The 12859-nt window shown below is 36.7% G+C and overlaps 1 protein-coding gene across 12 annotated transcripts in view; it reads right to left on the bottom strand.

Moving 5' to 3' along the window:
* Positions 1 to 12859, bottom strand: part of HMCN1 (hemicentin 1) — a 532161-nt gene that overhangs the window by 111476 nt on the left and 407826 nt on the right. For all 12 annotated transcript variants that reach the window (XR_013529004.1, XR_013529005.1, XR_013529007.1 and 9 more), the window contains 6 exons: positions 10624 to 10737; positions 9984 to 10070; positions 7215 to 7406; positions 3876 to 4049; positions 2460 to 2573; positions 1482 to 1627 (listed from right to left, as the gene is read on the bottom strand). Coding sequence is in view for 8 of the 12 variants with exons in the window: in XM_035280045.3 (XP_035135936.3) it covers positions 1482 to 1627; positions 2460 to 2573; positions 3876 to 4049; positions 7215 to 7406; positions 9984 to 10070; positions 10624 to 10737 (827 nt within the window). In the remaining 4 variants the exon portion in view is untranslated. The remainder of the gene's footprint in view (positions 1 to 1481; positions 1628 to 2459; positions 2574 to 3875; positions 4050 to 7214; positions 7407 to 9983; positions 10071 to 10623; positions 10738 to 12859) is intronic.

Here is a 12859-nt window from a genome sequence, read left to right as displayed (position 1 = left end):
TTATTGTGGCCAATAGTTTGTCCAGTTTTTAATGTATGTCAATATTTTTTGTGTTTCTTCTTGAAAACACTACTTCATTTCAGTAGTGTTGCTTATCTGAAGACTGAAATAACACAAGAAAAATTATGGAAAATAAAATTTTAAATAGCACTTTTTGTTCACATTCTAGGAGACTAATTGCAAACCCTGAAAAACCTAGCAGTGTTAAGCATCATGGGTCAATTTCGGAGCCTGGACTTGAAGCTATAATTTAACTATTTATAAGGAAATTTTCAAAAACAAGATCAAATGCCTTATTTCTTAGTGCACTTTTAGTCTTTATCCAAGTTTAATATATGTATGTGTTTGTGTACATGTAAGCATATATGGTAACTATAAAAAATAAAAAAACTTTAGAAAAAAATTAAAAATAAATTATTTCAAAGGAGAAATGGATTATTTGTTTCCAGGTAAATTCATATAGAATTGATATTGTACTATGAAGTGTGCTTGTAGTCAGAAAAGAAACTATAAACAGAGCATGGTGGGCATTCTATATTTTCTCTTTCACAATGGCTTCCAGAGGAAATTTGCTTATTTTATAAAGGTTGACTTTTTTTTCCTAGCTGCCAGTATTGCAAAAGTCATTTGGGATCTGAAAGAATATATCTTTCCTGCATCTTAAATCATGACTATGGTCTACACTCCTACAATTAGAATTTAACTGACCATTTGGTTGATTATGTGTAAAGCGGGACGAACGGCAGCTTAGCTGGTTCACATCTGTATTAAGTACAGTGTTAACAGTAGCTTAAGAATCTATTTTGGTCTAAGATCAACAACACATATGTCTTTAAAACATGTATAAAATAACATAGGTTGAATGAGAAATATGGAGGTGTGATCTGAAAGTCAGATCACAGAATTGAAGGATCTATCTTTTATTTAAAGTTTCTCTGTTCCCAGTTAACTGTACTGGGCCCTTCATCACCTTTTTTTTAGCATTTTTTAAAATCTTGGAACATTAAAAAATATTATCTTTTATAAAAGAGTTAAAGATTCTAAAGAATATCTGAGTAACTTTAGTAAATTTAGTACCCATGTTATACCTGTCATTGTTACCCAGGATGGCACCATTTATGTGTTGCTTCTTTACCAAGTTACTCATTCTGTAAAACCACAGAATAACAACCGCAACAAAACAAAACAGCTGTTTCCTTAACTTCTCCAGTGGGAGGGTGGCCAGATTTTCATTAACAACTGCTAATCCATATAAAAATAATTACGCAAGCTTGCCAGTGAAGGAATAATGCTAGAACTGCTGAACATCGTTCAGGTTGGTTGCTTTTTTCAAAGTGTTTACATTGCAGGTATGTGGAATTTCCTACTTTTAAGATCACATTGATTCTCTGAGCCACTTGTGTCTATTTTTATTATTTCTTTTTAATTGACCATTTTAGTCTTTAAGGAATCACCAGCAAATGAAAAAAGTTGTGACTGGCCTGTCCATCCTTGTACCAGCTGAGGGAAGCAGAAGGAATTGCATAAGCTTCACATTCCAAGGTCAGGGTGTTGTTGACTTTGATCTTCACTTCTTTAGGGGAAAGACCTGGCCCCAGAAGGTCCCCTTTATTGATTATGGGTGGAACTGCATACAATAAATATTAAAGAGTCAGACACTGGTTCTTTTCAATACATGGAATACCACAGAAATCACACTGAGGATTACTTATCAAGAAAACAAGGAAATAACAGAGGCATTCTATGCTGACCTTTCGTTAAGTATCTACATTAACATCTTATGAAACAGTGTTCAAATACAAGATGGAATGGGAAATCTCTTTCTCCTTTCATCATTATACTGCCAATAAAGATAATGTCCTTTACAGAACATTTAGTTTCATTGGTTCCAGGTCCACAGACAAAGTCTGAACATGACCCATAAAGTGTATTTTATTGGTCATTAAGGGTACCAAGTCAAAGAACAAAGATAATCAGAAAGATACTTTTCCTTTACAAAGACAAAAGCAGAATCCTGAAATATGAGTCCTATTAATGGCAGTGTTAGCTTTGCCTTTTATTTATATGTCCATGTACACAGGAATAGCTCAAAGTCACTAATGATCTCATCTTGGGCTACTGATTAGAACATTATGCATCTAACAACACTTTTGTACATGAAAGTACTATACCTCAACCCAGAGGGTAATTCAGAAAGAAAAACAGAGAAACCTAAGGAAATGCCACTGACAGAGAGTCCAACAAGAGTAACAAGCAGATTTAGCGGGCTCTTCACATCTTTCAGCAACTGAGGCCATAGACACAGTGCTTAATTCAACTTCCATCCTTAATAAAGTAAGCTGCACAAACAAGTCTTTAATGAAGAATATAAATAATTATGAACCCATACTGAAAAACAGGATTGAAAAAGGTAGAAAAACTAGGGAATCTATGAAACACAGTATTCTTTTAAAACTTACTGTACACCTTCACTTCATAGTGCTTTATCATTTCCCCAGCCTCATTTGTGGCTACACAAGAATATCTTCCCGCACTGTCCTCCTGTGCATTGAGGATCTGTAGAGTTCTGCCTCCTGAAAAATCATGGGACATCAAAGAGTCTCTAAAATCACAGTGACAGAGGAGTACACACAAGCTATCAGGGGGTATACGTCTTCTTGTTAACATATTTCTTCTCACATATGCCAATTCTGTGATAGACAAGTAAGATAAATATAATACTGATCGTCATTGCATGGTATCTGAGTACAGCTGCTAAGTACCCAGTGGTGCTCTGGGGTGATGACTCCTGAGCTCATTCGGACCTCCCGTGCCTTTGTGTACCACTCCAGCTAAAGTCCTTATTTCAACCTCTTCATAAATAGGTTTCTGCCTTAATCATCTCTTCCTCTCACCTACCTAGCCTATAGGAGAAATTAACAGTGCTGAAGCAAAGTTTTTATTTTGGTACCGTCCTCCTTGAACATCTTCAACGGTTCTCAACTGACTAATATATAAAGTAAAAACTCTTCAACTCAAGCATTCAAAACATGACTCCAGCTTTTCTTGCCGACCTTATTTCCTGCCCCTCTGCCAACACACATACACACACTATTTCTACTCAAGTTTCGGGTGGGGAGTGAGAATTCTACTGCACAGGGCTAGGACATTCTCACTTTGTACTTTTCCCATGCTGGTTACCCTGATGGATCTGAAACCTCTCCTAACTCATTCCAATCAACTAAATTCCGAATTTTCTTTAAAGTCTGGTCCAAGTTCTGACTTAGCAACAAAGCTTTTTCTGACCACTTCAGCCCACAGTGGCCATTTTTAAATTTGAATTCTTATAAAACTCACTGCCTAGTTATCATACCCCCTGACTATTCAGTATCCATGGTTTTTCACAGATTCATATTCTTAATCAACTCTTTGCGTGTATTATCTCTCCTCCACATAAGACTGCCAGTCTCTTAAAGCCAGTGATAATCCTTTTTATTTCTATTTGCCTATCTATTTCCATGCAGTAAAGAGGAACACATTCCATCACTTTAAATATTAGCTCTCCTTCAAAGTTCAATTCAATCAGAATTGAATTTCTACCATTTTTGGCATTCACATTAGAATATATTTTAGCACCCTGTGGCATTTATTTATTTGCCTCTTAATTTAGGCATTTTTCTGATCTTTTAAAATGTAATTTTCAGTACTTTACAGAAGTGGTCCCAATCCCCAAACCATGGACTGGTACCAGCGAGTAGTCTATTAGGAACCCGGCTGCACAGAACACAACACAACCAACAACACAGGTGCTTTTGTGAAAAGTAACCAATGATTCTACTTTTCTAGAATAGCAGATGATGCAGATGCATCTTGGGCATCTGAAGCAAATAAATTACCTGGAACAATACGCATATTCCGGTTAGATTCTAAAGGAGTTCCATCCTTAAACCAGGTGATGGTAGCTGGAGGATATGAATAAGCTTCACAGAGCAGAGACGTGGGGCTGTTGAGGATGACAGTGACATCTTCAGGGCTGCCATCACTCTGTACACCAGCAATTGTAGGAGATACTGAAAAACATGAAAATTTGATTGAAGAAATACATTTAGAAATTTGTACATTTGTGCATTTCTAAATTTCCATCATACGTATTTGTATAATTTCATTCCCTAGCAGTTACAGAAAACAAATTATTATTATTATTCTAAACAAAAGAGAGTGATCCTTCAAAAAACTCACAGGGTAATATAGGAGATGACACACCAAAAAGGAATCATAACCCATGAAAAAGAATCATAATGTAGTAAGGGCAATAATGGGAACGTCAGTGCAAGGTAAATGGAGGTGTTTTTGGAAATGAGTTAGCGTTCAGTCCAATGTGAGGTGTGTGGTATGAAGAGTCTCATTAGAGAAGGCCTCTTAAAGGAGGAGGATTTGAAGTGAGCCTTACAGGATCAGTGGCAGTTAGCAGATGAAAGCAAAGAGACTAGTAAGAGAAAACATATTGGGAGCACGGCAGTATTAAACATACTGGGAGCACGGCAGTATCAAACATACTGGGAGCACGGCAGTATCAAACATACTGGGAGCACGGTAGTATCAAACATACTGGGAGCACGGTAGTATCAAACATACTGGGAGCACGGTAGTATCAAACATACTGGGAGCACGGTAGTATCAAACATACTGGGAGCACGGTAGTATCAAACATACTGGGAGCACGGTAGTATCAAACATACTGGGAGCACGGTAGTATCAAACATACTGGGAGCACGGCAGTATCAAACATACTGGGAGCACGGTAGTATCAAACATACTGGGAGCACGTAGTATCAAACATACTGGGAGCACAGTATATTAAACATACTGGGAGCACGGTAGCATTAAACATACTGGGAGCACGGTAGTATTAAACATACTGGGAGCACGGTAGTATTAAACATACTGGGAGCACAGTATATTAAATATACTGGGAGCACAGTATATTAAATATACTGGGAGCACGGTAGTATCAAACATACTGGGAGCACAGTATATTAAACATACTGGGAGCACGGTAGTATTAAACATACTGGGAGCACGGTAGTATTAAACATACTGGGAGCACGGTAGTATTAAACATACTGGGAGCACGGCAGTATTAAACATACTGGGAGCACGGTAGCATCAAACATACTGGGAGCACGGTAGCATCAAACATACTGGGAGCACGGTAGCATCAAACATATTGGGAGCACGGTAGTATTAAACATACTGGGAGCATGGCAGTATTAAACATACTGGGAGCACAGTAGTATTAAACATACTGGGAGCAGAGTAGTATTAAATTGTAAGCCATGAGGGGCAAGCAGGGTATACTGAGAGGATGAATTCAAGTGGTTCCATACTGGAAGCAAGAATAACTGAGACAGGTATATTTGTTCCATAAAAGATAATGGAGGACTGAACTAGAGCATTAAAGGAAGGTATAAAGTGGAAGGAGCAAGTAAAGAAAGACTTAGGACATTCACTGACAGGACTTGATTATGGACTCTGGGGACTAAAGGAAACTGAAGTCAAATACAACCTCCAGCTTGCTTGCTTGGGAACCTAAACTTCAGAGAAGCAACATTAATGTAAAATGTAGAAAGATTTGCTTATTTAGGAAAGAAAAACACTTTGTTCAGTTCTGAATATCTTGTATTTTAAGTGCTTATGAGAATTTCAGGTAGCAATGCCCAACAAGCAATTCTATAGAAGAATTTGAACCTTGCAAGAAAGATCTGGATTATGGGTATATATTTTAAAAAGTCTCTTGTCTATTGAAGGTAATTAAACATCTGGGGATGAATTGTATTACTTAAAGCAAATATCTAAAGTAACAAGAGCAATGGAGTAAGGACAGAATACTGGGGAACCCAGTGTTTAAGAGGTGGCTCAAGTAAGTGTCCATAAGGGCAGAGAGAAGAAGCAAACGAAGGTGTGCAAGGATAACTGGGAAAGAACACCGTGAAGGAAACAGAGATCAAAAATGTACAAAACATTAAGACTGGGACTGCAAGATATTTGCCGGACCTAGCAAAGGGAAGTGCTTGCCAGAGTAGTGTCAGACAGAGCCTGTCTTCAATAGGACAGCAAGTATAGATATCTGGGCATGGTTAAAATATGAAGTGGTGGAAACAGTAGAAGGTGAAGCTGCAAATAAGGCAGACGGTGGAAAGACAGAGGGTCAAGGGTGTAAGTATGAGGAGCAACTGTGAACAAGGAGGAGAATTTATCCACTGAGAAAAGAAAGGGTAACAGCACTGAATTTCTGGCTGGGTAGATTGGAAGTTGCAAACACATGCACTTAAATAGCCTCTACTTTATCAGGTTGGTGGAAAAGAGCTATGATTCAGATGTAGATCCCTCAGTCTTCCATGGATGAGTGAATAAACAAACATATATATATATATAATACAGATATTATAAATATATGTATAAAATAAATACTTATTCATTGACACTTAAATAGTATCTGGTATTTTGATTTAATTTTTCTTACACACACATTTCCTCTACTCAATTAGACTATAAGCTCTTTGAGGGCTCTGTTCAATATGTGAGGTTTCTATGTATGGTAGTATCTTTGTACTCCTTATATGGTATAACGAAGAACTATAAAAACAAACAAAAACTATATAAATTTGCATACTCACATATAGGTCAGTTGATTTCAGTAGAATTATTTGATATTAGGAATGAAATACAATAAATTTAGGTGGTACAAATTTCAAAAAGTGAGCACAAGTTAAAAATCTATTTTAAAGTCTTTCCTGAGACATAAGCAAGAACAGAATACACCAACACACACAGTTATTTCATCACTCATAGTCCACAAAGACTATAATACGGCCAATTTCCAATAATGACAGTCTCACAAAAAAAGGATAGAATATCTCAGGTTGAGACCCAATCACTGTTTACCTCCTTCTCTTTGACCAACATATCTTTATCTTTCACTGCTAATTAAAGTCTATCTTGTTCAGAGTTGTGTCCTTGCACAAAACACTGTGCCTAGAACATAGTAGGTATTCCATACGTGATGAATGAATTTATAGCTTAATTCAGGAAAAATAGTAAATGTACACAAGCACTGGACCTCCTTACATGATGAAATTCTATGACAGAAATACTATTTGAGCAGAGAAAGTAAAGAAAATGTAGCCTACAGTCACATCAGATTCTTTAAGATATGAAGAAAAGCCCACACCTACCAAATACATTAAGACTGAAACTTCTGCTCTTGTCACCAGCTGGATTGGAAGCCAAACATGTATATCTTCCAGTGTGTGACACTTGGGCATTAGTAATTTGAAGGAAACGGCCACGAGACATAATGTGATGGGCTTCATCTTCTTGGAGGAGCTGCCCATCTTTATGCCATGTAATTCCTGGCACTGGATTCCCTGTAAAAAGCCATTTCTGAGAATTGGCTAATAATTACATGCATACAATGGATAAACTGTGAAAGAGGAGGTTTTCACTCATTTGTCTTCATCTATGTCCCACTTCTACAACACTGCAGAAACCATTCATTTTAAAATAACTATGCAAACTAACTTATTTTATAATAATGATTATGCTATGACTTTAAAAACATGCATAGATTATACATAATTTTCAAATGTAGGTTAGTGTTCATCTATAAGTGAAATGATCTAAATTGACCTTTGTGTTTAAATTTATACCATTCTTTAGACTTTTACAAATAAGCATTTTCATAGTACAGTTTTAAAATAATGCAGCATTCATTTTTATTAAAAGTATTATTCATGAACACCATTGCATTCATATAAAATTTTTGAAGATTTTATATTTTTGACAAAAAGCTGTAAAAAAACAAAACCTTTAATTAATTAAACAAGCAGATACTTTGAGTTTATACCAGGATTCTACCATAGATAGATGGGTAAATAGATCAATAGAGATATAAATATATTACTTATTCTTTAATATTTACAGCCTCTAGAAAGAGATCCTGTATTTTTGTTTTCAAATGAGATCTATGTGAAGTATTAAGTTTTAAAATTATTCAAATAATTTTTTCAAAATTTTAAAACCATAAAAGCAAGTCATGTTGGAAAGAGGGCAAGGATGACATACTAACTTGAAGAGGGGGCATTATAAAATGTAGGCAATGGTTCCCTATGCAGCTGTTGATAATTACATTATTTCTAGAAAAAAATTGACAGGTTAAGTAATAGTATATATCACATTCTTTATATCTGCCCTTCTTAATATAGAATAAATCCCCCTCTGCCTATTTAAATTTATTGCTCACATAAGGCAGGCAAACAATGAAATAAGAATCTCATTGAATCTTACTTAAAACTCTGGCTTTCCATAAAATGTTATGGGCTAGTTTCATTATTCCTTTAAAACGGCAAGTCCATCTACATACAATAAAAAGACAGACTTGAATATATCCTCTAGAGATGTGTTTATTTTGATTCTATGCAACAAATCAATTTACTGGTAAAGATGATGAAACTGGTTTAAAAATTTTTATTTTTCCTACTCTCTATTCCCTTTGTAATATGAAAACATACTAACAAAGGTAAAAATATTGTTCTTGGAAAATACCCTCTATGAAATAATGCCATTCTCACCAAAACTCCTATCTATATCTTTGAAATGAAATTTAAGAAAACAGGAAAAGGAAAGGAAGATACAAACACAGGGAAGGAAACAAAATTTTGAATAGGTAGGGAAGGTAAACACACATAGAAGTAGAAGCAGAATGATTTTTCAAGGAGAACAATCTATTGAATTGAAAGAAAGGGGCAGTCCCTCCCTCCCTCCCTCTTTCCCTTCCTCCTTCCCTCCCTCCTTCCCTCCCTCCCTCTCTCTTTCCTCCCAGCCTTCCTCCCCAGTCTTTCTTTCTTCCTTCTTTTTCTTGTTGGTATTTCCATTTTGTCTCCACAGAATCTGAAAGGTTTCCTCTATATTTCTACCAGCTATACTGGACTAGAATTCAATTTCAAATGCCCATTACAGTAGATGGACATTTTCTCAACCGATAAATAATGTATAGTGGGGCTCAATATCTACCCAAAGGAAAATAAATCATAACAAAAAGATACCTTCACTAGGTATGCTTTAGCACTATTCACAATAGCAAAGATACGGAATCTACCTAAGTTTCCATTAACAGAGATTGGATAAAGAAAATGTGGTGTATACACACACACACACACACACACACACACACACACACACACACGCGCACACACACACACACACACACACACACCCCATGGAATACTACTTATCCATGAAGAGAATGAATTTTTTTTTTTTTATAATGGGGTTTCACTCTTGTTACCCAGGCTGGAGTGCAATGGCGCGATCTCAGCTAACCGCAATCTCCGCCTCCTGGGTTCAGGCAATTCTACTGCCTCAGCCTCCTGAGTAGCTGGGATTACAGGCACGCACCACCATGCACAGCTAATTTTTTGTATTTTTAGTAGAGATGGGGTTTCACCATGTTGACCAGGATGGTCTCGATCTCTTAACCTCGTGATCCACCCGCCTCAGCCTCCCTAAGTGCTGGGATTACAGGCTTGAGCCACGGCACCCGGCCTGAAATCTTATCTTTTGCAGCAATATGGATGGAACTGGAGGCCTTTATCTTAAGTGAAATAACTCAGAAACAAAGAGTAAATACAGTATGTTCTAACTTATAAAGAGCTAAGTAATGTGTACAAATGGACACAGAGAGTGAAACAATAGGCCTTGGGGACTAGAAAGGGTGGGAGGGTGGAAGAGGGGTTGAGAGATGAGAAATTACCTTTGGGTAAAATGTACACTACTTGGGTAATGTTTACTATCACCAAGACTTCACCAGCACTCAATACATCCATGTAACAAAACTCCACTGGTATTCCCTAAATACATAAACAATTTTTAAAAGCTATGTAGTGGAGGCAATGACTATCAGTGAGTGGGGAGAGCACCACGAGACTGAGAGCTGAGCCCCATACCTGTCACTTCACAGGTCAGCGTAACACTCTGTTTCTCTTTTACCTTCACATCTTCCAATGTATTTTCACCCACAATATGAGGTGGCACTAAAAAAACAAAACAAAAACAAAACAAAATAAGTTACAGCTGTAACAGCAAGGCTGCTATTTTACAGGTATCGATCTACGTTTTTACTAAGCTATGACCTTCAAAATCCCCAATCCATATTCACTATTTGATTGTTAGAATGTCATATTTTGATCAATTCTACTTTTAAGACAGCTTATAAAGTTATATGCCATAAGTCCAATTATAATGAATTTTGTTGTAATGTAAACATAAAGTCTGCATAAAAATATGTCAACAAATCAGCAAGAACATTTATTCGACCTTTATTTCTTCCACTATAACGCTAATATGCATTCACATTAAACAAGTCATTCAGCCTGTCAGAATATTCTTGAGCAATTGTGAATTAAGACAGGCATTTTAATTTCTCCAAACAACTGCTGGATTGCCTCCAAACAATTCTAACAATTGAATTCTTGCCAAGAGACACAGTTCAGGGGCCAAATAACACAGGTATGAGATCAAGTAGCAGATAAATCCAGAATTTAAGCCAATTACATTTTTTCTAGATATTATGAACTATATAAGTACCTAATACTGAAAGCACAAAGATTTTTCTTTCTTCACCAGCTGCATTCCGTACGACACAAGTATATTGGCCAGTGTCTTCCATTCTGGTTTGCATCAGCCGTAGCATCCTGCCTCCTGCAGAAGCAAACCATCTTTTTAAGATGACTTAAAAAGAAAACTGAAACTTTATAAGTCATCCAAGTGATGCTCAATTTAGGTACACATTTAATCTGTATATTTTAGAGGCCCTTAAATGAATTTTTGTCAAACTTTTTAAAAAATCACATTTTAAACCTATATAAAATGCAATAGATGGTTCAGAAAAATCTTTTAGTTCAATGGATACAATTATAAATATAATGCTAGGTGACAGCAAGCAAGAAATGTTATTTCACAGAGAAGGTGATGTTTAAATATGATCTTAAAAGGTAAATATATTTTAACACATGAGAGATAATGATATGGTTTGGCTCTGTGTTCCCACCCAAATCTCATCTCGAACTGCAATCCCCATAATCCCCATGTGTCAAGGGAGGGACAGGGTGGGAGGTAACTGGATCATGGGGCGGTTTACCCCAGGCTGTTCCCATGATAGTGAGTTCCCAGGAGATCTGATGGTTTCACAAGCATGTGATAGGTCTTCCTTCACATGCTCTCTCTCTTCTACCACCTGGTGAAGAATGTGCCTGCTCTCCCTTCTGCCATGATTGTTAGTTGCCTGAGGCCTCCACAGCCATGCAGAATGTAAGTCAATTAAACCTCTCTCCTTTATAAGTTACCCAATCTTAGGTATTTCTTTATATTGGTATGAAAATGGACGAATACAGATACTATTGTGAGTGGAGTATGAATGAGGAGATAGAGGTAATAAGTAGGCATGGGAAGTGGTGCCGAAAGCAGAGCAGGAGGAGAAAATGGGTAAGAGATGAGGCTAGATGGAGTATGGCCAGGTTGTGTGGGCCCGTGAATGCTATGCTGAGGAATTTTGACTTTACTGTGTTCACTGAAGACCATGGAGTGCATAAACAAACAGGGCTCACGATATGATTTGTGCTTAGAAAGACAACTGTGATCAGATGGTTGGGAAGAGAGTGCTAGTTTTCCACAGAACATGTAACATGGGAATGTCAGAAAGATAAACAGACCAGACACCCAGATGTGGGTAACATCAATATATTACCATTACTTTCAAAAGCAAAAACCACAATTACTTTTGCTTCAACCTAATATAATGAAGATAGGATAACGAAGACTACCAGCTTTCAACTGAGTTTCATGGAATCCTAGATTTATATAAAATGTTATGGGGTCACCTCATGCACTAGTGATGCACTGCTTTCGTTTCTTTTCGTATTTTGCACATCTCTGTAACATTTTGTTTGAAGAAATATTCATCCAAGAAATGCATGCAGACTGACAGTGAAACTCTAATATACTGAGGGGTTTAATTTGAAGGGAATCTCTAAGGATAAAGCAGAGGGGCCGACAAACGAGATGTAACCAAACCTGCAGAGAACTAAGAGACACTTAGAGAACAACGTCCTGGGCACCATTTGAGGAGTAAGTTCCCACAAAAAAGTAGGTCATTTCATGGATTTTGTAATAATTTTCTAGCTGGTATGTTTTTGCTTGGCACCCTGAATTTAAACTAAAACAATATAATGGTTAAACACGAAATTTTCATGTAAATATTCACCTGGGTCTGTTTGCCAGGAGTATTCAATGTTTTCTGTTTATACAAACACAAGCTGACATTGAACTTTTTCTATAAACAACCTTCCCACTCTCAACCCACCTAAAGGTGAACTTAGTAATATCTTATTTAGACAAACAAAGCTAACTACCTGAATCTAGCCCTTTTCCCTATTGAATTTAAGTAAAGAGAAATTATCTAAAAATGCTTTAAAAACTTATGTCGATTAGGGAAGGATTCAAGCACTCACTGCTTCAGATTAGTGAGATCATAATATGATTCCAGTTGAGAGAGAGATTAAAGCAGTACAACTTTTATGAATCACGGCTGGCTCTACAAACCTCAACCACGTGTTTCATGATCTTCCTTTTCTCTTTGTTTCGTGATCTTCTCACTTAATCCAGTGAAAACCAAAAATGGGTTCTGACAATAAATTATACTTATATGGAGACGTTTCTTGTACGTATTAAATTTTTATAGCAGTTATCTGTTTCTGGCAGATAACTTTATAACAATGATAAACATCGGGTCTTCACCAAAGTACTGCTTTTAGAAAAGCTATAA

Source organism: Callithrix jacchus, chromosome 18, assembly GCF_049354715.1.
Source record: "Callithrix jacchus isolate 240 chromosome 18, calJac240_pri, whole genome shotgun sequence".
Classification (NCBI taxonomy): Eukaryota; Metazoa; Chordata; class Mammalia; order Primates; family Cebidae; genus Callithrix; species Callithrix jacchus.
The sequence above is the reverse complement of the archived record's forward strand: the minus strand, read 5'-3'. Positions and strand labels throughout refer to the sequence as shown.